The sequence below is a fragment of the Rutilus rutilus genome (assembly GCF_951802725.1).
Source record: "Rutilus rutilus genome assembly, chromosome: 2".
Lineage (NCBI taxonomy): Eukaryota > Metazoa > Chordata > Actinopteri > Cypriniformes > Leuciscidae > Rutilus > Rutilus rutilus.
In genome coordinates, this window is record NC_140210.1 from 8,087,408 (window position 1) to 8,115,285 (window position 27,878).

At 36.2% G+C, this 27,878-nt stretch overlaps 1 protein-coding gene across 1 annotated transcript in view; it reads right to left on the minus strand.

The window, feature by feature from the left end:
* grin2ab (glutamate receptor, ionotropic, N-methyl D-aspartate 2A, b) overlaps positions 1 to 27,878 on the minus strand; it is a 101,356-nt gene that overhangs the window by 13,650 nt on the left and 59,828 nt on the right. Inside the window, exons 4-5 of the mRNA XM_084403010.1 lie at positions 22,123 to 22,718; positions 2,177 to 2,291 (exon numbers count right to left, since the gene is read on the minus strand). Of these exons, the coding sequence (XP_084259136.1) occupies positions 2,177 to 2,291; positions 22,123 to 22,718 (711 nt within the window). The remainder of the gene's footprint in view (positions 1 to 2,176; positions 2,292 to 22,122; positions 22,719 to 27,878) is intronic.

The window sequence follows — 27,878 nt, forward strand, 5'->3', positions numbered from 1 at the left end:
TATATTTATTGGCCAATTAATAATCAAGTACAGATAATCTGATTAGTTTAGTAATATTAGTATTAGTAAGTAATATTAGTAAGATTAGTAATAAATTTATACTGATGTAACTAGACATACAGTATTATTGCACTTGGTTTGTGCTTAGGTAATTAACACTGTTTAAAGTCCCCCAGTGGTGAAAATCAAGCTTTTAAATGTTGTTTATATGTCTATGTGGTGTTTTAATATGCTTTAAGACAAACCGTGAGCAAATTCATAAATCAACACCATTGTATTTGTATACGTCACAAACTACCTCGTAAACAATCAGGTCAACGTGTGATCATCAACGAGTGGATCTCTGAGCTGGTGTGAGTGGGAACGAATATTTGCATATTCATAGAAGCTCATACTAAATGAGGCAAGGGTGTAGAGTTACATTCAAGCTATTTTAAGGCATGAAGACATTTTTTCAAGGAAAAAAACTTTCACTGTAAAAAATTTCTAACCCTCCCAAATCAAAAATTTCAAGTGACCGATAACATCAAAATTTTTCAATTGGCCCAAGTGAAATTCTGTAAATTTCAATTGGCCCAAGTGAAAATCTGTAAATTTAATTTTATAATTTACAGAATTTCACTTGGGCCAATTGAAAAATGTAGATGTTATCGGTCACTTGAAATTTTTGATTTGGGAGGGTTAGAAATTTTTTACAGTGTTTAAATGTCATTTTAGTGATCAAACACGAGTCTTAAGGGATAAAAATTATTGACTACAAGGGGACTTTAACAAGTCTAATAAGTGAACAAGTCTATGGCAGTGTAATTAAATAGCCTACAGTATGTGTTATACATAAATAGTAAGGAAAATGCTGTGGGTACGTTCAAATGTACCTTTAGTATGACTGTTTTGAATGCGTAAAATTGCGCTGCGTTACCCCACCATTTAATTCGACAAATAATGTGACATGTAGAGTAGTAATTTAGCATTAAACATTACGTTACTTGCAGCTAATTAATTAGAATGAAAGAAAAATCATGTGATCAAACTTAACGGTTGTAAAACTTCATTTCATTACCTCATCCATGAACATGATTTGTGAGTCCCAGCGGATTGATTTCCATCAGTAGTGGAGGTGAAGACGACAACTCCCATCATTCCACGCTCCTTCACAGCGTCATCAAGCTACGCCTTTGTTATTGTTTTGAATATGTGCCCTCTAGCGGCAAAAATTACATACTGTGCCTTAAAAACTGCATGCGTACTGATTACAACAGAAAAATGCTGTTTAAAGTAGTTTTAGATAGCACACCTAACCGCTGTTACTGCTTGAAATGTCATGTCAGCTAACCCATGTAACAACATAATGTATCAAGTTTACCCCATGTGTGTGCTCTGTAGTCTTTGCGCAATGGTCGTGTGTGCCGTCATGTACGTGTGCTCGTCTATAAGCTCCGATAACACGATCGGCTCACACCCTGTTCTAGCCCCGCTGCAGTGAGAAATGATTAGTGTCACACTTTTCACACAATCACTGCAGGGTTTTAATGTGAGTGTGTGTGTCTTCACACACACTGCAGGGCACTGTCAAAACACACAGCATCCAACACACACCTCAGAGAAATAACAACTCATTAAAAGAACGCATGAGTGAGCAAACGATTACGAAAACGAGTGTGTGAAGCACCGAGATAGAATAGGAGAACATGTAAAGCTAATTAGAGAAAGAGAGCAAAGACAGAGAATAGATTACTGTACAAAAAACAAGCAAATAATATATGCTAATAGCCAAAATAGAGAGAAAAACGAAAAAGGGCAATAAGCAGCACAATCGAATTGGATGGAGACACATGTGCACTCTTCTCCAATTTAATGCTGGGAATAATTTCACAATAAATCAGTAATGAAACCATTGCGTTAATAAGGGCTATTTTGACTGTTTATGACTAAGTAAACAATGTTTTAAGTCATGTGCATGAGAAAACCCCAGGCTGTGAACTGGGAAGTACAAATGAAATGTTCTTTTTCACTAATAGCAAAGCCCAGTGCATTTTCAGTCACAGTCACAGAAAGGCTTTGAGCTAGTAAACAGAATATTGATTACTTATGGTTCCTGAATCCCCTTAAAGGCAAAGCTAACAGAAGAAAATGAAGATTCGGGAGGGATATAAAGATTAAAGGCTCTTTATCTTACCTTCTCCCATTCCCTCTGCGTGTTCAGTACAATGACAACCAGTTTGGGATTGACTTGGTAGCCATCTTCCATGAATGAATGATCTTTACCCCCTAGATTGACTCCCATCATATATCTGCAACACACATAGACACAGAAACCGCAAACAGTTTAAACTCAACAAGGGTATTAAATGCTTTAAGGTTTACTTGTCACATTGCGTTCAGACCAAAGTGTTTAGGGGCATGCAAGTCATTTAATGAAATATAAGTGAAAAGCTCAAAGGTAAGCAATATAAATCACATCTGATTGAATGCAATTTGGTGTCTTATCTATTTTACAAAGACATTAAATTACTTTTGTGATCTTAAATTACTTAGACAAACTGATCTATCCCAGTTCCATGTTTTTGTAGCCAAAACCCCAAATTCAGTGAGCAAGCACATGAACAATGTCCTACATATGCATTTAGACTCCCAACTAATTCATTTTAAATGGACAAATTATGCACTGATGCATTTTTTTCCTATGCTATCTTTCAAAGCATTACAATTAAAGTATTTTAATGTGAAATTAATGTACAAGTATTCTTAAACACGCACGCACGCACGCACACACACACAACAACAACAATACATTTTTATTTTATTCAATCTCCACAATTTATTATCTTGTAGAAACACCCTTTTCTCCAAAGACAAACACTTTCTGGGGTGTGTTTGTAAGAGCTTCACACACTCTGCAGGTGTTAATTTGCCCTTTAATTTAATTCTGGCAGATTTACTCCAGGTTGTTCAGGTTAATAGGATGCCGTTTGAAAAATAAGATTCATGACATTGTAGGACATTCGACTTCATGTTCTTAAACCTCTCTGATGTTTTTGATTATTTTTTGGGATCAACAATGGCTTTTTTGTTGAAGAAACAGTGTTACCCTATATTTTTCAGCATTTCTTTTTCATCCATTCTGTAGCCAAAACGATAGCTTTGTACTGTACAAGTAACAAATTAACACCAAGTTATTCACTTTCAGAAAGCTTCTTGACAGGAGTCAAAGACTTTATATACACAAAGAAGATGCACTTACATTACTTATGAATGGGAGAAAATGCAACTTGCAATATGGCGTAATAAGTCCCACCGTATAAATATAAGAGCCAATCGCTAATTGGTAAAGTCATCGCATCTCTCATCTGAAAATCCGCGCGGTGTGAACACAACCAGACTGGACAACCAGTTGTGTTACATCATACAGTCCGAGTGAGCCGCTCTGCACTGTACAGGCGCGTGTCTACCATGTGTTGCAGGGTTTCATGTGTGGTTTCGGTAACTTACAGCGACGGAGATATGAGCTGTATATGTCATCTGAAGGTTTTAGATCCAGTCACTGTTCTCCACCGGAGCTGCTCCAGTCAGATTTGTGTTCTATGTGCGACTCAAATGCTCCCCTTTCCTCCAAGATATAAAAGCTGCAGTCAGTTAATACAAATTTGACAGATGAACTCGCGTCTTGAATAGACCCTTGTCGTGTCAGAAGTGATAAGACTTTTCAGTTTTACGGATGTCACCATCTTTAATTTTACTTTGGTCACTGTCGCTATGTTACCGCTAAGAGAATATGGGCTTCACTCCTGTTGCATACAGACGCTACTGCAAGCTGCTGTTGAACAGGACATTTTCAGACTCACACCTGTAAGTAAATGTGGTTGTCAATGCCAAAAAACGACAGTGTGAACGTAGCCTTTAAGCATAAGAAACAACATTTACGGTAGCCTGACGTCGTCATACTCAGATCTGCTCCAGAGTCTGATACTGCTCTATTGGGCTGTGATTATGGGGCGTGTTTCAACCAAACCAGGAAAGAAAATGCCTCTGCAATCAATTGGATAGACCTACAACCAATCAAAGCAAAGGAGTAAGTGACGTATGTTCTTCATTCATCTTTCCGATCGACAAATGCCTTGATCGCGGTTCTCTGTTCCTCTTTCAAAATGAATGCGCTGTCGATATCTTCTATAACAGACGCAATGGCGGAATCTACACATCTCAATTCTCCAGCGGCAGTCATCTTTGCTGTAAACGAATTCAACCCAAGCGCTCTTTGGTGGCGTGGATGATTACGTTACTGTTGATCATCTGTCCATCATCGTATAAAGCCCGCCCTGACATTTTGATTGGTCCGAACAGCTCTGGTTCGAGCATAGTTGCTCCACAACGGATCAAGTCCAGACCGAACTTCCCAACCTCAAATGTTGTGGGCGGGGCTAAGTTCGGCTGGCATCCAGGCTACATTTACGGGTCAGTTCATGTAAAATGTTGTCGCTAATTTTAAATATGTTATTTAATTGTGAATTCGGCAAGCAGTTTTTGAGATTTCAGGATTCCCCCATTCAAGTAGATATGACTTGGTCTTGGATGCCCAAAATGGCTGTCTAGAGGTGTTGCAAATACACCCACCGAGTGCACAGACCTGCCCTGAAAGGGACTTTGCAGGGGCTCAACAGAACCAGCCTTAATATTCTTTAAAAATTCACCTTTCGGGTTTGACAGAAGAAAGAAGGTTGCACAAGTTTGGAACAACATGACAGAATTTTCATGTTTGGGTGAACTATTCATTTAATTATTTTTTTCCTAAAACGTTCAGACACTAATTAAAACATTACCTTAAAAAAAAAAGACATTCTACAATCTGACAAATTGGTTTCTTTTGCAACATCATCCTCCCATATGGCGCTAGGATAATGCTTGACTGCCCATTCCATCGTTTACTTTGTTCTCAACTGCTGAACTCTGTAACTCTTTCAAAGCGATCACTGGCCTCTCTCACATATCTGCTTGTTTGTGCAGAGTTTTGAGGAATGACCTTTTCTAGATGGTGTCTGGGGTGGGTTTGTGATAGTTTTCACTTCTTCATAATTGAACAAACACCGCTGGGACATCCAAAGACTTGGACATTGTTTTCTAACCTTTTCCTAAAGCATTTGTCTAACATTATTTCTGACATATTTAGAATGCTCTTTAGTCTTCATTTTCACAGCTGTCCTTTCGATTAACAAGCTGAATAATTATACCGTAACCGTGACAATTTTGTTTATCTAGGAAAGGTTATAATGACTCACAGGTATAATCCAGTTGTACATGTTTACATCCTCATCCATGAAATTAGTTTTGACTTTTAAACGTTTAACTTTAACTCAAACAAACTGCAATTTATTAACTAAAACTATTAAAAATGTTTTTGGCAACTGGAATAAAATCAAATATAAATGTTAGATGAAAATTTTTAAAACATAAAATTAGAAATGTTGCCTTGTCATCTTACTTATTCACATAAGATGAAGTGCTAAAACAACAAACTAAAAGTGAAATAAAAATAATTTGAAGCTAAACAGAAATATACAAAAGCACATAAAATTACTAAAACAAATTAAAATGAACACTGAAAATATCAAATATAAAAGCTTATTCAAAACATAAATAAATACTACAATGCATAATACTAAAATAACACTGGATGATATAATCTCTGGATAATTTAAAGATGTGTGTAGCGTACGGGTCATGGGACATGATTAAATGTGATTCCTTTCTTAATGCATTGTTTGTTTTTTTACATGATTAATTGTACTAAATTGGCAACCATATAATATGTCAATTTGCAGCATCTCCAACTTATTGGACACTGCATACGCATAAAGTATATTTTAGTTTGTATAAAGAATAATGACACATTGATTATACTCATTAATTTAATGTTTCGGTGTTTATTTTCTGTTATTTACTTCACCTTCATGTTGCTCCAAACCTGTATAATTTTCTTTCTTCAGTGGGAAAATAAAATGAAATGAACATCTTGACATCTGCCCTAAATCTCCTGGAAAAACAATCAGCATCTTTTCAATTAATTGCTGATCCAGTTCACAAAACTAGTCTGACTCAACAGTTCACAGGAGGGGAAGATTATCATTACACATATGGCTTCAGAAAACTTGGAATACCAGTTTTATGGACTACTACAATAATACATGAACAGTACTTTTGCATCCTTTGAAGCTTGAACGCTTCAGTCCCCATTCACTGTAAAGGCATGGAAACGAGCAAGCAATCCCGTTATTCAAAATATCTCCATCTGTGTCACATTGCTCGACATGAGGGTGAGTAAATAATGACAGAATGTACATTTTTGGGTGAACTAATCCTTGAAGGGTCTGAATACTTTCGCACAGCCCTTTTCAATCACATACACTCCACTGAACAACAGAAGCTCAGTACTATATCTCTGTCTTCTCCATGTAACGCAAAATAAAGATTAGCTCAGCTGTGCACTACTCAGATGGCACAAACATACACACTCTCTTCGGAATTTAATTAAGAAACAGGAAAATAACTAGGAAATGAGGTTTAGCTTCAGGCAGAAATGAAAAGAACAGGGTCAGCGCTACACCTGCTACTCAAATACAGCTTATGTTGTGCGTGTTTGTTTGTAAGTGTGTCTTATTCTTATATTAGAGATGTCCACGGCACAAATTGAAAATGGATTTTTGTCATAGCTGTCACATAGTATTCCCTTTAATAAACGAATCATTCTGTGCATCTCATCTCACTGATTAAGAAATAGAGAGACGGGGTAATGTAATAGACTCTACACAGGGTGACCTTTATTTTCCATAGTCTTCTGAAAATTATCGAAAGCTTATGACTAATTATGTCACTGACAGTTAGTGGTTTATAAAATGTCATTTCAAATGGCTTTCTGTACACAGAGCCTCTATGATCTCAATTAACAGTGAAATGTTAGTCTGAGATTAGAGGTAGTAAATGCATATTAGGTGATGATAGTTCCACATGGAGACGCAATTACAATTAAGCTTTCTCTGGTCAGGTCTTTGTTAGTGCTGTGCTAATCGTGACAAATTATTGCAATAGACTGCAATACATTAAAGTCCCCCTGTGGTGAAAATCAAGTTTTTAATGTTGTTTATATGTCTATGTGGTGTTTTTAGTGTGCTTTAAGACAAACCATGTGCAAATTCATAAGTCAACACCATTGCTGGATATTTTCTCCTTAAAACTGCAGTGAAAAAAAGACTGTCTCAAAACTGCGGTTTGAAATCCATGATGTTTCTTATGGAAGCATTTGGGTAGCAATATTCAATTTGAAATGTAATATGCAAAATGACAATGCAATATGTACATTTCTGCAACGCATTTCTGTATTTAAATTTACATTTTCCATTAGTGCAACGTTGGTGCAAAATAAAAATGAAAAATCAATGATATAATTTACATTTGCCATTTCATACACTAGTTTTAATATGTAAATTGAATACATATTTTAATGCTTTATAAGTTGCAAAATTAAAATGAAAATGTATTACAGAAATGATAAGATATGTCTAAAATGTTCAAGCAAAAACTGTAGCAAAATTTTCCTTAATTGTATTTACACTCACATTTAAGAGACTTGCACGACTGCATTTTCATTAAATGTCCAGCAATGAATGTTGCAAAATTCAATGTGCAAATTGAAAATGCATTCTCCGCCACCTCCCGCCCTGTCAATCACTGCGTGAAGGCGGGGCTCGGCAACAGGTAAACATAGGCTGTGTGTTACGTGTTTTGAGGTGTTGGAATGAAACACAGCGGCGGCAGAGCTAATACGAGCGTTAAATTCACTGGCAGATGAAGTGGAGCATGAACAGAGAAATGGTAGTGTTTCTGAAGATTATTACGCATCTGCAGGTGATAGAACCAGTACGATGTTGGAACGTCTGGGATCATTTTCTGCCTAATCACCCGTTTGGTGTCAACATTATGCTGCGCTGTTGTTGTCTGATGCCGGACTGTGTTAATGATATAAAACATTCTCATTGTCTGATACACATACGCTTATCTTTATTTTTATTACTATTAACTATAATTACCCAATAATGTTGGAGATCGTACAGCTTTTCCTTACAAATGCATAGGCCTATTACTCTGAGATTACAGAATATGACGGGTCAAATTCATACCGAAAAATGTGACCGCTCTTTATTTCTTCATAACTGTAATGTTCAATAAAGTGACTCATGTGATGTATGACCATCTCCCATTTCTATTTTATAAAGCATATTGATCAGATATTGATGAATTGGTAACATTACAGTAGGGTCAAATTCATAGAAGACTAGCCTTTTTTGGGTGAATGTGGAGCAGGTCGGGGGCTGGTGACGTCATCGTCTATAATTCAGTGTCTAATATTAAAAAAAACGAAGCAGCACAAATTCTTTTTTTTTACCGGCACAAAACAGCACAAACAAACAAGACTATTTTGCGTGAATTTGGAGCATGTGGGAGCCTGAGTGACCTCAGAATGACCAATAAATAGTGAATCTGAGTTGGAGTGGAGTGGAGGCGGGGACAATTAGCATATTCATGGTCCGCGTATACTAAATGAAGTAAGGGTGTAGAGTTGCATTCAAGCTATTTTAAGGTATGAAAAAAAAAAATTCACAGAAAAAAAACTTTAAATATGTCATTTTGGTGATCAAAGATGAGTTTTAAGGGATAAAATTATTGACTACAGGGGGACTTTAAGGCTTTGTAATACAAATATCATACAGATGTATAAACTAAAATATATTTACAATAAATATTTAGGATAAAATTAAATATATTTGCATGAGTTACAAATATATTATGTCCACAATGTTGTTTTTTGGAAACCAGCCAAACTGTTATACTGTAATATTATAGTAATATTTATTTTTTATTATGCATTAGTAATACATTTCTGTGCTCATTTCTTTCATACATCATATTAAGGCAGTTCAATAAAACCCATAAGCCTTTATTTCACATGAAAGAAGACCTTTGAATTTCTTAGTGTTCTTCATGATAGTTTTGCAACAAATTCTTCATTCCCTTAGAAAAAGAGCAAGTGGTTTATCTCTGCAGTGGTGTGTCATTGACTTTGGATGATAACATAAAAAAAGATGTGCAATTATATGAATTAAGTAACACTGCAGCACTTTATGTTCACACTGCATGTTAAGCCTTTTAAATTTAAAGCACGGTTATCACAAATAGCTGTGATCAGGCATTTATGTAATAATCCTGACAGACCAATCACAAACTGGGAATTAAAACCTAGAAACAACCATAAATACCCTAGCAACCACATGTGCTAAAACTCATGGTAACACTTTCTATGAAAACCATGAATAATGAACTATAGCTCCATTTATACTTATTTATAAGTATTACTATTCTATAAATATATTGATAAAGACTAATTTCATCAACAGGTATAGTTACATTTATATTATTTTTATAATTACTTAAGTCATGTGTTTTAACATTACTTTTTCAATGTGCTTTTTCATAATCCATTAGCCTATACACTGATTTATAAGTATTAATTAGTCAGTCTTGTGGGAATGTATTTATAAAGATGCAGCCTGCATTGTTATAATGTTATTATATTATAGTTACAATGACTTTTTAGTATTTCAGATTTATTTCTGTCAAATAAGTGAATATATTGTTATTAATAGCCGTGTTGTGTTTATAATACAGTACCTAACCTCTATAAATGCATCATTGATAGCTTTAAGTACAGTGAAAACAGAGGCTGCAATTTCCCTAAAGCAAATGTTAAGAAATCATGAAGATGTGCTCATTATACATTTTAAGGCGAGACACTACAGGTGAATAGGGTAAAAAAAATTGAACTAGCAGATATCACCATGAAACTTTCCCAGTTGATTACCTACCTTAAGATGAGAAAAAATGTATTTCAAGTTTTCTGTAATTTAATGTTTAACCCCTTAACGCCTGAATTTATATAGCTGTATATATATAAAAAAATTATGTGTGTTTTTGCATTTAAGTGGATGGTAAATAATGTTGAGATTATCAATTTCACTTTTGCACACCAAATAAATAGAATTTTTGGTATGTTGCAAATTTGCAACAACGGGCATTTAGGGTAATGTTTTTTACAAAATGGTAACATTAATAAAACACATTTTCCCATCTCAGGTATGTAGATTTTATTCATGGCACAAAGTTGTTAGAACTTATAAACTTTAATTGACAAATTAATGAATCTTGACAACAGCAAGAAACAAAACACTCTCCTACTCCCTAACATTGACAGTAGTTTTTATACATTCCATGTTACACTCTGTTTAACTCTTTCCTTGTTTCTCCAGTGCATACATTATATATTCTTATAGTGTTGTATCCTAACATGCTATTTTTTGTAAAAAAAAAAAAAATAATAAAAAAATAATAATTTTGGGCTGAAACCATCTAAATATAGCATTATTATAATATGTAGCCATTAGCCAAATCCAGCCGTTATGGACCAATGTCGCAAATTTGCTACAAACAGAAATCTACAAAGTACGTAAAAAATATTCGTCACATGAAGTCTATATGAATAACATAGCTATAGAAGCAATCAATAAGCTAGTACATATTTTTATCTTAGCACAACTTTTTTTCATTTTGGGCAATTTCTCCACATTTGCGCCCTTGATATGCGGATTTTGCAAACCAAAATATTAGCTTCGGTGAACCGGATGTAGTTTCCACTCCGACCGCTCCTACGAGAAACCAGTGCGTGCAAAATGTTCCTAGGTATGTATCGAATGTGCACAAACAGGCATTGGGGGAAAACACACGCTATCTCGCCTGCAGTCTGAATGGAAGGGGTTTGTTGCAAATTTGCGACAGTGGGCGTTAAGGGGTTAAATATGCAAATTAGGCAATATCCAATTAAATATGCGCTAATTTGTATATATTTTAAAAAACGAAATCTGAGTATTGGATAAAGCCAGGTTAAAAATTATTTTTTCATTGTGTTCACATATTAGATGGGAAAAAAATTACAGAGGGATTTATGGATATCTACTTTTGTTCTCCTGTAAATCAAAATATACTGTCAATAGACTTAAAAAAATATATTTTCGCCATGTTTTTTGGAATAAAATGTTAAATAAATCAGGCTAGGAATAATATATTTACAAATCCCTCTGTAAATGTCTTCATAATATAACTAGGTACAAGACTGGAAAGTTTGGTGTATATAGGTGCTACTGAAGTGGAGATTTCGGACTTGGAGTATGAGAGAAAAGTCATTTTGAGAAAACAGGCTTTAAAGATTTATCATCAGCCAATGAGATTGCGCATTCAGCCCTTTTACTTTCACGATTGGTTGCTGATAAAAAGGAAATTACCATATTTGGATCCGACAGCATTGTACAGTGAAGAGAGAGAGCTTTCCAGCGGTGCATGTGATGACAGAGAGCAGAGAAGAGATCGCGGATCGGCGGGATGATTTACAACGACAACTTTTGTTGAATTTATGCGAAATCTACAGACGCAAACAGACAAAGTGTAGTAAAATGAAGACCTAAATGTGTATTTTGGACTTTTTTTCACCACAGTCTGAAAGAAGACATGTTATTGAAGACAAATATCCAAAAATCTCAAAATTGACCAGTAAAAAAAAAAACGATGTTTTTGCCTGCCGTGTCTCGCCTTAAGTTGTTTATTTATAAATGTAACTAATGAACAATAATTACTGTAATAAAATAATAAAAAGAAAAAACACAGAAATCATTAATGTTAAAAATAAAAATAATTTTTTTTTTTTAATGTTACATACTAGCAAAAACATACTTTTTTTTTAAGTATAAATTCCAAACTGCTATAAGCAATACCATGTATATGGCTGAGGAGATATAGATTTTAACTATTCAAAATTACCATTCATGACGTCTAAGGCAAACATTAGCCATTAAAGTCAAATGATAACTAATTGGTACAGCAAACAAGTGTCTCTGGTACGATTTTATATTAGATCATTTATAAATCAGAGTATAATAGATTATGAGCATGCACATTGAAAAAGCAAATGCATGAATTATAATTATAAAAAATTATATAAATGTTCTATAACTGTTCTTATAATGCAGTATAGGTCTTAATGAGTCTTTATAAATATATTTATAGAATAGTAATACTTACTTATAAATAAATACAAATGGGGCTATAATTCATTATAAGCATGGACTTCATAGAAAGTGTTACCAAACTCATGATAATTTTTCAGCAAAAAATAATGAATTATTAACTGAATAACAGAGACCTTTAAATGGCATTTCGCTAGCACAGACAATGTAAGCGAACACAGGTTTGTCAGTAATAATACACAGGCTGACATATCCAATGCAACCAAAGAACTGGCCCAGCAGTTATTACGTTGTTTTGTGTGCCGAAAGATAATAAATATGAGGTCAACAACGAGGGAAAGCTACAACATAATGCTTCAGAATCGATTTTCAGAGATCTTGCCTTGCCTACAAGCGAAGCAAGTAAACAAGGCCAGAATCAAAGGACAGCAAGCGCTGAGGAAAATGTCTGATGAAAAACAGATTGGTGTTCACATAATACAGCGCTGCTACCGCTAAGGTGTTTAATGTTTTAAAAGTATATCAAACGTGGAAAATACCCCCAGATGAAGTCGACTTCAAATCTGTACAGTGAGAAATACAATATGTGTGACTTAAATTGAACCTGAGTGAGGGAAAGAAACCCCACAAAACCCAACAGCAGTACTCAAGATGAGCTGATGGTAATCGATGCCATTTAGTTAATGTGTCAGACTGTGAATAATTTGGAGTAAAGAAGTTGCCACAACTCTGGCAAAACAAAAGGCAGACACTTTTGCCTTAGGCTGTGAAATCACTCAAGTGCTTGTCAGCCTCATGGCAGCGTCTTCTGTGTAAAGGTGATAATGTTGCAGGAGGTGCTTATGAAAGGAGTTGTTGTGTTTGTGATTGAGCAGGCACTGCAGGTCTGGGTTGGGCTCACAACAAACAGTGAGATAAACACAAACACAGACAGAGCTTTCAGAACTCTCCAACTAAATAAAGTTTACCCATCATAACTAGGGATGCATGATTTAACAGAGACCGTATTACCGTGTTGACTAAGGATGTGCAAAACTATACAAAAATCTGCATGCACATCCAAAGCGCGCACACAGAATGTGATTTTAAACCATTCAAGCGCAATGAGACTCTCATACAGTATAGTATGCGATACTGAGTTCTCTTCCAAGTCTTTTTTGCACTTGAACGGACAAATACACACAAACATGTCAAAATATCCTCGTAAACACAGTCGGTTATGTCTCAAGTGAATGCAAACAGTTGACAAAGAAAACGCATGTGTAATATATTGGATCCGTGCAGCTCTTAAAGGGGTCATGAACTGCATTGTTTTATTGTTTTATGATGTTTCCTGGGGTGCACTTATATTGTTAGTATGATTTTTACTTCAAAAATTGTCCGAATTTAGCATTTTTCCTACCCTGATTTAAGCTTCTGATTTGAACGCTCTGTTTGAAGGGGCGTGTCTGCTGTGAGACTTAGTGTAAACGCCCAATACTGTCGAGTCCATATCGTGAAAGCCTGCGCCTCTTTGGGGACTGATTTACCAAAGAATCAAGTGAAATGTACCAAATACGAATAAATAATATTCTTATAATAAGATGACCTCTTGTATGTCAAAACCTCAAGGAAAATTTTATTTCTCAGTTCATGACCCCTTTAAAGTGACTGCAGCCTAATATTCCTGCTACCGTCTCTATAATAACATTAATCAAACCACAAAAGACAGAAAATTCACTCGCTGTTCTTGGCTGAATACATTTTGTAACTATATTTGTAATGTATATTTTATTTATAAAGTTTTTTTGTTTTTTTTTACATTTGATTACAGTTTCTGTTTCTTAAAACACTCTTTATTTCAGTCATATATTTGTTCAGTTGTATTTATTTGTGAAATACACTTACTTGTCTCTAATTTTTATTAGTTAGGCTAGTTGTTTTTGCTAAGGTATTTTTAAACCATAGGCAAAAGTTTCTTGTGTAAATGTTCTTTAGCCTGTTGATTTTTGTTCGTGGTATTCAGCTACAATTATATGTTTTGTAATAAGACTTAGAATAAATGTGAATGATATCTACGTTTTTTTTACCTTGTTGGAATCGAAATTATGAATCCAAATCATTAAAATTCAAACGATACCCAACCCTAGTTAAATATCATTTATTAAAATATAAGTTGACTAAATTGCTATAACTTTTATTGCACAAAAACTTAAATTGAATTAAATCTAATTCATCACATCCAAAAATCAAAGCCCTCACAAAAACAGGAACCTTCAGATTATTAAATAATAATGGTTAGAGGTCGACCAATAATATATTTTGCCAATACCGATCACAAAAAAATTGGAAAATTTGGCCAATAACAATATTAACAATAATATAAATGAAAAAGAATGATTCACTCATTAAAGACATTCACTTGTTTCATTCCAGAATTGAACAAATCACTTATGTTACTGAAACCCCACTAACACATAGGGCCCTATCTTGCACCCAGCGCAATTGACTTTGTACACCGACGCATGTTTCATTCCTATTTTGCACCCGCGCAAAGCGCGCTTTTCCCTCCACAGAAGCACGTCGCTAAACTAGGGAATGAACTTGCGCTCCCTGGGCGGTTCAGCGCAAAAAAGGAGGCGTGTTCCGGCGCAAACGTTCCCTGGTGCTATTTTACTGTTCCATAAAACAATTGCGCCACTGGCCAGAAAAAAACCTAGTCTAAAGTCAGTGGCGCGTTGCGCGTTGTTCATTATGCTATTTTAAGGGCGCATGCTTGACCATAACGTATAGAGTGCACAACGCTCATACACTGTGATTCTCTAATCTACACAGAAGCAGCAGTTTTCATTTTTGCAAATCATATTATTACAAACGATAGATAGATAGATAGATAGATAGATAGATAGATAGATAGATAGATAGATAGACAATTTATTATAAATATAATAATTTATTATAAAAGCATACATCTAGCTTACACATTTACCCACATTATTATATGCCTGTTTAACCGAAGCTAATTTGGGTGTGTTTCTCCATCCCCAATGTCACTTCTCTCTCTTTTACGGCCGTGACGAGAGCGTTGGTCTCCTCGGCTGTGAACCGCTCTTGACGCGCGCCTGGCAAATCCGCCGTTATAATAGCAATACGCCAAGGAAAAAAGTGCGTCTGCTCTTAAAGGGAATGTGAGATGATGCTCTGATTGGTTTATTTCACGTTACGCCCAAACCACACCTATGAATAATGAAGCTACTTCAGACCAACCCCTTTTAGATTTGCGCCCGGCGCAAGAGTCATTTATCCCGCCGGGAAAATAGCAACAGCGCCGAGACCCGCCCACAAAGTTACTTGCGCTTTGAGCTTTGACACTTGCGTTTCAGATCGTTAAAATAGGGCCCATAGACTGTAAGTCTAGAAAGCGCAAACACAGACAAGTGAAGTGATGCAAACAATAAAAAGTTGGAACTCTGCTTGACCAACCAAATTCGAGAACGGAAACTAACTTTTTATATAATTTATACTATTTTTATACAATTGTATATAACAGCAGCACTTATTTGCTTGTGTGATATTACTTACATATAATTTCAGCCATAACATAAAAATCTGTATTGGCCAAAGGTTTTATATCTGTGTATTTCTACAATACTAACTACATACGAATATAGGGACTAATTGCAGCCATAGAGGGCAGCTGTATGTAGGCTATACATACTGTATGTGTGTGTGTGTGATATTATTAACAGACTTAATTAAGACAACACATACAGTACTTTAGTCAGGAATGGGTTTAGCCCCTGGGCAGACAGAAGGACAAGGGCCAGAACTACACCTGCTACTCAGATGCAGCATTTTAGGTTTGTATGTGTATATGTATACGTATGATTGCCTTAAGATAGAGAGCCAACTGTTTTATATTTTCCAACTTTCACTGACATCTTACCGAACATTACACCAGCGTTTTCGATTACAACACAAAGTCTAATTCTCTTTAATTAATGATCATTCTGTTATATAAAATACCACTGCTCACATTACTGTATGTGTATACTTGGCTATAGCAAGTATCACAACACATCTATCCATCTCTCTTGGAGGCATTTCGAAGGTTAATTCTAGCTCTGTAGATGGTGGCGTCATACAAAATGCTCCCACATTGAAGAGTCTGCAGTGTCCCAGATACAGACAGCCTTAGCAACGAGGGAGAGATCAAAAGGAACACCTACTCGGAGCAGACGGATACCAACGCTGCAAACAGCTACTGATGGTAACCCATGGCAACTCCTGATAACTGTGCATTCTGAAAAAAAAAAAACAGCAAGTGCCTTCGCAATCTAAACTAACAGTAGATTTTGTTTCAGACTACCGTGTGCGATACGGACATCTTCACAGCCAATGTAGACATCCCAAGGTTGCCCTCGCAGCTCAGAACGGAACTGAAAACCAATTCAATCATTGAGATATAAAAGGAACTGGGCAGGAGGAATTAAATGGGATCCAAAATAGCAATCTTTGTGCTTCCTTAAATATCCAGCACCTCTCAAATGGAGCAAGAAAATGTGTTGCCTGAAAAAACTCCTTGTTTGTCACTGCTTAGTAAGCTGAGAACCAGAAAGAAAAACATTTACAGACATAAAAGACAAGAAAAATAAGGAAATTCAAGCAACAGTACATGCAGTACAGATATTTCTTACGACCTGCACAAAAAAAATCAGTATGTCCAAACTAGGGATGTCAATTCCCATAATCGTTCATTGTTTAAATTAAATGAATTGATTAATCGTTAACCTTAACCTCTTAATTCCGAAGTGTGGCCGCTACCAAGTAATCATGTCACTTAACCACTTGCTTTACCAACACAAAATAGGCGTAATTTTAAAGCTTAAGCGTGGCTTAACAGTGAATATAGGGAATATGACCATCACTTAACAAGTGCCCTTAAAAATTGCTGACATATTAGAAGTGCTCTATTTTCATAGTATGAAAAACTGCTTCACATGAAAATGTGATCTGTAAAATCATAGTACATAACAGACTTGTGTCATGTATTGCTGAAAATGTCTCAAATAGCAGAATGCAAGCATATTTGTATTTGTATGAGAAAGCGCAGCCGACGATGATGCTTTTGTGTCAAGTTTTGGTTTGTAACTTAGTAAAACAGTAAACTAGTAGATCATGTATCTTTATTTAGAGCAGGTGGTCTCGAACAAGCCCAAACACAACACAAGACAACAATGCGTAGATCACGGAGTAACATGACATGTTGCTTGCCTAAAGCTATAGGACTTCAGGGATCCGATCGCAGCATTGTGATCATGCCGCAGTTTTTTCCAACGCCATTTAAAAGTTCAACCAATGGAAACCGGATCTCAGGTATGGTGAGTAGGGACGATGTGTAGAGACCAATCGGACGATGTTTTACAACTGAAGAGCGGTTGGATTGGTTTGGTTTGTTGCTCAGATTGACAGGTCTTGATTTACCACCATATAATATGAGCACACAGCTGAAACAGCGCTGGAAGATAATCAATCATCAACCAGGATCTTATTACTTGTTTATTCTATGTACTTTCACTGTGTAGTTCTTATGTTCAGTAAAATCCCTTGGTTGGAGGGTTTATTATGTTTTGAAATAAAAGACTAACCTACCTAATCCATTGCATGGCTTGAAGACATTAATACACTTACAACTCCGGCACGCTTGCATAATTTTTCCTCATGTGTTTTCCACATGAGTTGCATGCACCATAATGATGACCTTGCTTAATCGACCATCGATAAATACACCAGTACTCTTATTTTGAAATGTATCTGACTGGCCCAAAGATTAAATATGCACTCTTACAACTATCTTCAACATATTACAGTATAAACACCATAAAGTAAACATTGTCATAATTCATAAAAAATGTATCATAAACAATCACTTTGCATAAATGTGCACTACTTATTGAATTCAAACTGCTCTGAAACAACAAGCATGTAGAACGTGCAGCTGTGCTGTTACTATAAACCCTTGTTTAATAATTATATTAAAATGTGACAATTCCTGTTTTTCTATCCCCAAATTTAAGACCTCTTAAAATTATAATTAAGACATCTGTTATACCATTTAACTCTTTCCCCACCGGCATTTTTGAAAAAAGTTGTCAGTCAGCATTTTGTCTCACAAATTATAGAAATTTTCATCAATGGCAGGGAAAGAGTTAAAATATGTAAGGCTTGAAAAACTGAATTTCAAACATTAAAACTTTTAAGGATTCACAGGAACATTGTAAGTCATTTTATTCATTCATGTTATGCAAGTTGCACAGTTTCACAAGATCTAGACCAATGGTTCTCCACTGGTTTGGCCATGGGACCCATATTTTCCCATGGTCATTAAGCCACGACTCAAATTTTTAAGTCAAATTTATGTCTCAAAAATGGTTGACACACAAGTACCATCCCACTTTACTTAACTAGTTTTTAAGTTGGTATGAGCAACCACAGTCATCAAAAATATAGAAAAAAACTAGTGGTGTAACGATACACGTATTCGTATTGAACCGTTCGGTACGAGGCTTTCGGTTTGGTGTTCGGTACGCATTTTCAAACCGAACTACGGTTGGACCATTTTTCCTGCCGACCAAAATTGCGTTATTTCAAATGTAGGCGGGTCGCGGGTGGCAAGCGCGCTCATAAAGTAAGAGACGCTGGCGCGACCACAACATTGTCCAACATCAAATGGCAAACATAATGTAAGCGGAACGAAACTGAGCTACTCGTTATTGTGTGGTTGACGGACCGTTTAACAGTTTGGACCAGTGCAGCGCGAGCCGATCTTGATCAAGCGACACTGTTACTACACAGCGCTAAGAGATCCAGTAAAGAAATCATTTGAATTCGCCACTTAAGTAATAACATTGCTGCGAGATCTAGTGAGAAACATTCACATTTCTCCGTTATTAACGGATCAAACAGCGCGTGGAAACCAGGAAGAAACATTGTGCCATGAATGAACTATCCAGTGTCCACAGATCTGCAACATTTACCATGGATTTACTGTAGTAACACTAACTGCAACCATGGAAGTTTGGCAGGAATAGTAGGCTATAATGCTTTCAAGTAACATTACGTCGGTTTTATTTTGACATTATGAATAAAATTGCTGCCCTCAAATGTTAATCTGAACTAAAATAAACCTGTTTATAACTACTACAATATTAGGCTACATTTCATTTTTTCCAAGGATCTGTTTTATATGCTCCTAAGAAGAGTCAATTATAGCTCCATCATTGCTCAAAGTAAAAAAAAAAAAAAAAACGTTATTATGTTAGTTTTAATTAAACATAAATACATTTCTCTGGCATTTCTTTCTTTTTGCTGTATCGAAAACGTACCGAACCGTACCGAACCGTGACACAAGTGCATCATATTGAACCGAACCGTGAATTTTGTGAACCGTTACATCCCTAAAAATAACACAAAGTGAAAACAAACAGTTACCATGGTATATACACAATACTAACATGAACTGTTACTAAAACATAAGGACACTAATCCTGATGAATAGAATGAACATCATACCTTTATGCAAATCCTTCACAGCTAACACACGACGTACCAGTTACATAATGTATTGGTACTTTTTTGGTCATTTCATGATTAACAACGTAATTACGACGTTGCATGCAGCTGAAGCGCAGCTGAAGAGTGTGTGCCGCGAGCACAATAGAGTCAAAAGCTTTCGCGCATTTCTTTCAAATTAAAAATCTCTCATCAGAAAAATATTTAGAATTTTTTTGTTGTTGTTGTTTTTGTTTCTTCAACTACACACTGCGTGACCCACTCAAAATGGTCTTGTGACCCACTTTTTGACTAGATTATAGCAGTGGTTCACAATGCTACTCGCTGTCCAACACAATATACAACGGTCCCCCATATAGTCTAAAATATTTCAGATATTTTTGCTGTAATTATGAAAAAGTTGCTTGTTTTCAAAACCTTTTTATTAACAGTAACTAAGAGTATTGATATATTACATTAAATGAACCATGATTCATTTTATGATTGCAGCAGCTGTACGTTCTTCAATAAAAACAATCGATTTTTAGTTATTACAGTAGTTATTGATCTATTAGTTATTGATAGTTTGTGTTTTTTAGCATTTTAATTCAGGTTAGAGATTATTTTAGTATATTGTTAATAATCTTTATCATATTTCAGTAATAATTTTTACATTTAAATACTTTTAAGTAAGGATGTAACCGAAACCGAATACCTTATTTAGAAAGGCACGGATAATGGTTTCAAAAAGAATAACAAATTCTGCCGAATAATAGATACAGATATTTGTTTGCTGGATAACAGGTGAGATATACATAGAATTACAAAAGCAATAATAAGTGTGTTGAGTGAATGTGTGTGGTGAATCAAATAGCTGTGTTGCCGTCTCTGTGCATCTCACAGAAATCAGAGCTTGACAAGAGTAACTAAAATACTGAATTACACACATTTTCTACTATTTGATATGTCTATTAAATAGACATTTCAAGTCGTAGAAAATGTGAATGATTCGGTATCTAAGTTGATATCACTCTTGACAGAGAGCTGGTTTCTGAGACACGTAGAGATGGCAACGTGGCTATTTGATTTGCGATCGTTTGATATTTTTGTGTATCATATCGTAAAAGGTTTAAAACATTTAAATAGAGTCTATTTGAGAACAACTGATCTCGGGACCTTTCACAAAATCAGTGAACTAAAATAAATGCTGTTGGCTGTTTCTTTTTATTGACCTTTATGTATGGCTACAAGACTTGCTTGCTATTATGTTTTAAACCCCAGATCGTCACAGATGCTCATAGCATGCACATTTGTGACAGACTCAGAATAGTCGAAAATTTTTTTGAAATCTGGCCAAACGGTCAGATGTGTGCATTGGTGCGTCTCTGAGCAGCAATGACCAACAGCCGATAAGATTTCCAGGATAAACAGCGCTAGAGGAGGGCAAGGCACTGGGAAGTCGAAGCCAAAAAAATAAAAAAAACATCAAAGTGGCCCACGTCTGCTCCACCACTGTCTCATCCATATTGTTTGGCTCTTTTTTTCCCCATTCTGTGCAAATGTTGTCAAGAATGGACTAAATGTGGGTTACCATGTGCACGAATTTGTGCCTTGCGAAGGGTGCTGAGTTTGTGTCTTGTAGTGCGTGGAGGTCTGTAATGCCTGGAGAAAGCTGTCCGTTAGCATTCATCTCAATGCCAGTTGGTCGGTCTTCTCGGAAATACGCAATTTGAATTCTGCCATCTTTGCTTACAGCCACTCAGTTCCGGACACAATTGTTTACGAGTCAATCAGAGGCTAACTGGACCATGTTAAACAGCCAAACCTTGACCCCTTGCTGTGCGCCTGTCCATATTTGTCTCTCAAAACAACCAATTTGATGGCATTAGCCTCTCTGTTGCCCCCAAAACTCCCAAATGCGTCCATATTGCAGACTGACCAGTGTGCACAATGTAAGTTAAAAAAAATAGTGCTCTGGAAAAAAATGAGAGTTTTGACAGCTACAATTAAAGGGTTACTTATGTACAAAAAACAGGTTTTTTCTAGACCACTCGTATACTGAACATTATTTTGACACTTTTGTCAAAAGTACTCCTCATTTCTTTAAGTACTATTCTCATTTCTAAGTGCACCTATTGCAGAGTGGAATAATGTACCCTGAAAATCAATGTTAGCCACTTTGCTGTATTGAATTACAAGAAACAGTACTGATAGTCAGAGTTAGAAGCTTGTAAAAGGAACTGCTTGCCCAAAGTAATAGGTGGCTAAGTTGTAGTCCAGAAAGGCAAGTCAAAAGATTGTCTAAATAAGTATGTTGAGATTACAGAGTTTGAACAAGATTATGCAGTATCATGTTAACATCGATGCTGAAGTATAACTACCATTGCATAGTACATTTAAGACATTTCCTTTAGTTTACTTCTACATTTGTGCATGTTCATCCATTTCATTATGCAAACATCTATAAGCTTACCTTCGCAGAGCACTTGCCGGCACCTCTGGCTTCTCAGATTGGCCGTAGCAGCTAGCTGTACCGTCGGGTATTCGACCTTCCTCTCTGAACATGGCGGCGGCCGCAGAACTGATAATTCCCACAGCATCCTGCACGCGCTTCTCCAGGGGATAATCCCATTCGTCGTACGCCACAGAAATCATCCCTGTCGGAAAGGCTTCCGGGGTATGTTCGATATTTCCTGTCGTCAAACTAGGCACAATCCACACAAAGCCGGCCCCGGTGAGCCCTAGCGAACGGGCTTCGTCCATAACCAGCGCTGCTTCGTCTTTGGAGCAGTAGAGGAGGATGACGGGTGACTGGATGCGTTTAAGCTGCACGTGGGCTCGGTCCTCAGGTTCGCCAACACCGTCCAGCGTCACTACGCCCTGAAGGTCCCAACGAATGAAGCTGTGGTCCACCGTGACACGTACGGTGGCTATGAACTCTTGGAAACCTGGGAACTTGGTGGTGACCACTGAGAATATGTGCCAGTCGTACTCCTCCATTATAGCAAGCATCAACAACGCCTCCTGCTGGAGCGAGGCCCCAAACTGGAAAAACGAAGAACTGGCATCCTGGAAGAAAGAGAGAGAAAGACAGAGGGAGGGAGAGCCAGAAAGAACAGGTGGTGGGAAAGAAAAGGAGAAAGGGAAACATGAGTAGGAGGGAAGACAGAAAAGGAAAGTTAGATAAAGAAACGCAGGGAAATACAAACCATCAGTTGTCACATCCGACTCTGATAGTTGGGTAATTGTACTTCCACCTGCATTTTTGCCAATCGACAGTTGTCAGTTCTGATATATCAACTATACTACCTTAGCTGAGCCTTAACAAGAAAACCTCAACATTTCCACGTTAAGCTTAACAAGACATGGTAAGTCTTTCTGTAAGCCTTTTATTTCATTTGAAATGTGCAACGTATCATGATGTGGTAAATAGTGAGGTGATTCTCAGACAGTGTTACTGGGAGAACAAGGAAATGTGAAAAAAAAACTATGAGCTGCACAGTGTGAGGATTTCATGTAGCCAACTCAAGTACAAAGAGACAATTTTAATGTTACTACTAATGTTTCACTGAAGCTGTTGCAGCACATTATTCTCCTGTTTTATTTCAAACCTAATGTCGTTGCAGACATAATGTTTCCATCTTCGCCATTATTTACACTGCATAAATCTACACCAAACTCACATCTGTTGTATAACATTTGGTCATTATACATTCACGTTCATGTGGTTAGGACTAGAAAGATCCCTTTATTTGATGTTTTTTTTAATGTCCATGGAAAGTATATGGAATAAAAAGAGCATGAAAACAATGGGAACATCATTGCTCACAGTAAACAATAACATTGCACATATAGAACAATTTTTACTCATAAATGTATTTTTTTTTTTGTTGTTGTTGTATGCCACTGTCTTTATCTAATGTTGTTTAATGTGCTATGTGCGCTCTTGTTTATAGTATTTTTTTTTTCATTTCCTTTTTCAAAACTACTGTTTGAACCGCTGTTTTCACACATAAAAACCTGTGTGTGTGTGTGTGTGTGTGTGTGTGTGTGTGACCTTACACTGCTGCTCAAAGGTTTGCTGGCAATAAGATTTTGTTTTATTACCCTTTATTCTGCAAGGATGCGCTACATTTATTAGTGGCTGTAAAAACATTTATCATGTATAATGTTAAAACGTTTCTAATTCAAATATATGCTGTTTTTTTTTTTTACTTCTTATTTATCAAAGGATCTTTAAAAAATGCAACAAAGTTACCACAAAAATATAAAGCAGCACAACTGTTTTCAACATTGATAACAATAAGAAATGTTTCTTGAGCGCCAAATCAGCATATCTGAATGATTTCTGAAGGATCATGTGACCCTGAAGACTGGAGAAATGGTTGCTGAAAATTCAATTTTGCCATTGGACTAATAAAAATACACTTTAAAACATATCAAATAGGTATACAATTTATTTTATAAGAGAGAAAAGAGATTTTCATAAAAAACTTTAAAAAAAAAATACCAATCCCAAACTTGAATGGTAGTGTATTTTGATATTTTGTATCTAATGCAATGATATTCATACATTTTTAAGCGTGTCTTTTTGAGGCCACTGTATGTACTCCTGTAAACCATAAAATATCTGCTTTCATCCAGTCGTATAACATGAAATTATTTTGCTTTGTTTCGTCACCCCTGAAAAACAATTGAAAACGGCTGTTTCTCACTGCCGCTGATAAAGCAGAAGTTTCTTTACCCTACTGTTGAAGCCGTCAGCTTTGCAAACTTGGAAGTGTGAAAAAGGTCTATAGAGGGAACAGGAATGAGCAAGAGAGAAGGGCATGGATAAGGAGCAGACAGTGAACCGTTGAATAGAGGAGAGGGGAGAAAGACAGAAATTGCTGCACACTGTCACACTGGAGTCGCTGACTGAGTTAAGAATAATGACTGCATCCTTGTGCTGTGACAGCTTGATATCTCAGAATACAAAAACACATAAACGGGCGACAATGGGACTTATGAATATCATGGTTCACACGCTGTGCAAACACACAGACGCTGATCTGTCCACCATGGTGCTGTGACAGATTTAAAATACTGAGCTTAAGCAAACAGTGACACACAAATAAACAGGTAAGGAGGAGGTATTCGCCAAGGATTAGCACCATACTTTGAGCAGAGTAAAAAAAAAAAAAAAAGAGGCCAAAGGCAATTGAATTTACATGAGGTAAATGTCTCATCCAAACTGTACCTCACTGTAACTGAACCTACTGAGAAAATTGAATCTATGGCATGTAACTGAGTCACAAAGCAATACATCTCCACTGATGCAAAACAGAGCGAGCACCAAAATTCACATAAATCAGTTATGTCACGTTCTAAATATATATCACACAAACAATTGAGGAGATATTAAAACTCTGTCCCAGATACACTGAGGAGTTGATAAATCAATGCAAATGTAGTGGCTGCACTCAATGTTTTGGATGGTCCCTTTTGCACTATGAATGCAGCACTTCAAGGTTTAAGAGGCTCTAGGATGAAACTGGATTAGAGGTATGCACGCAGCTCGGACACGCTCATATTCAGGTGCATGCGCACACACATACACACGAAGGCCCACACCAATCTCAGGTGTAAACCAATATAGGCAAAGGTACACATCTGCACACATACTGTGTGTCTAATCAAAAATACCCGATTTCAGACCAGGCTTCGAAAATTAATCATAGAGACTCACACATAAGAATAGGTTAGGGTTTTTTTTGGTGCTTGAGGTGCTGAGAGGTTTTCCAGTTTGGCAGGAGGTTGATAAGCATGTGAAGAGGGTTAGGATTTAGCCGCAGAGCTAGAGGTTTCCAGGTAGATGCACACACAAACAAACACATAAAAGATGTGTGCGCCTGGAAATTGCTTTAATCAGAGAGGGTATGAGGGTCAGAGCGTGAAAATATCTTTCCATTAAAGCACTTCTTCAATCTTGTCATCCATTTGTCCACACATCCTGACATTGGAGCTGTTATTTTCTTGATAATGCTTGCATACTAATGTTGCTTAATGAAAACACTTGATTGCCACTACAGATATACATTATAATCATTGCAATCATTGCAACGCTCTGTAATCTTTCTCTCTTTTTTTGTGCTTTTTTTGTTTTACAGCTCTGGAGTGTCATGCAAATTTAATAATAGAAGAAATGGAAAAAAATCATATCAATAATTCAACATCCTCATGGATCTTTTGAAGTAATCTCAAAGGATATGGACAGACTCCAGAGTTTATCCTGATCATCCACACTTACTGATGCTTACTAAACACACATTCTGATTAGACACCAACAGCCCTGAAATGCTCATTCATATTTGTATTTCCAAAATACAGTTTATCAAAGATTATATGATTTGGTTATGATGGCTGTTAGCATTATGATTTAGAAGATGACGCTTGGGAGTTTGCTGTCCTACGGTAATATATATATACATATATTTAAATATAGAAGTTTAAACACATTAGAGAGTAATGAGCTATTCTGGCATTAAAGACATTTGGAATAAATCTTTCTGAATGAATGCTGTTTGTCCCAAAGCAATCCCATTTTTTTGGGTGGAAATGCCTGCTGTTCTCACTTCATCAAAGAGGTAGAAGAAGAGAAAATGCTCCCTGTTCTGCTTTTACTCAGCAGAGACTGGCCAGGATTTGAACAGCTGTGTGACTGACAATCCAGAAGAAAAAAACAGACAAAAAAGGACCTCAGGACAGGGGGAAAAAGAGACCAGCATTCACCCCCAATACTTTTGTATTTAGGAGAATGATGGAGGTAGTAAGCAGTCTTGAAATTTCAGGGTCGACTTGCTTCCCAATATTTTAGTAAAAACGTAAAGATGCCCAATATATCAGTAACATATTGGTTATCAGCAAATATTAGAAATGTTTTAGATCATCAGTATTGGTCGTTATTGGATATTTAATTGTACATGCTCATTTTCTTTATTTTTACGTTTAGATTGAGTGCTTAGTGATGACAAAGGCAAATAAAATCTTTGAACACTGATAATAATAATAAAAAAAAAAGTATGCTAAATGTAATTTTGAGTAAACCCCGAGATTGACCCGTGTCGATTAACCAGAAAAATACCGGAAGTGTCACATTCCACGGACAAGAATACATGAACTGAATTTATTAGACCATTTTCTAAAGCTGCAAGATATATTATTTAAAAATCATACTATAGCATAGTGCTATTGTGAATTCACGAAGGCTATGATTCAATTAAAAAAAAAAAAATATATATATATATAAAATCCACACTGCGGTTTTAATATATACACACTTTATTTATTTGCATGCGTGTAGGTTACGCGCATCTCAGAGCAGCTCCGTTCACAGTAAAGCTGTTTTAATTTACATGCGTGGAGCGTTTCAAACTGTATCTCTGTATATTCTGTAAGTTTGGTTGGCTTTTAACATTCACCTGGGAACGCAATTTTGTGGCGATTTCCTCAGATTTGTAAGCTAAATAGTTTATAAACCTATGCCAACACAGCGGAACACATCAATATGTTTAAAAATATGCAAACAGTTAATCACTAACTCAAAATAAAAGTTTAAAACCTGCTCTGAATTTGCATGTTATGATGTCCACATATTCTTGTTCAAGAAATTACAGTGGCTGTGGCATTTCAATCATAAAGAAGTGGCCAAATATTAAAGTGCTATACAATGCAAATATTAAAATGCTATACAATGCTAAATCAGATATATGTACAATATACGTGTACAATAAACATTTTCGGAAAAAATTACATTACGATGTCCAGGAATCAATTTCAATAGTACATTGGGTTTAATTTGTCATTTAATGAGATCTACTAATATATATTGTTAGTGCAGAAAATTTTCACATGAATGAATGCATTGATCCGCGACTGTAGCTTGTGTACTTTCATGGTCTAATGGTAACTTTTGCTAAACGTGTCAGAGGTTCTGGGATCTAATCCGCACTCGTATCGTTTTTTTTCTTTTTTTCTCATCAAAACCGAATATGTTTATCAGTAGTTATATATCAAGCAGGGACACCTTTGTGTGCATTTTTGTTTTGTGATGTCACCGGAACAAATAGAGTCTCTGCAACAGCGATAGATTGAAGCGTGCGTCCGAGTGAAAACTGTGTGCAAGCCACAAGAGAACACTGTATCCATGCCACTGATAGCAGCAGCAACGAGCTCAGCAGCTTGATTTAA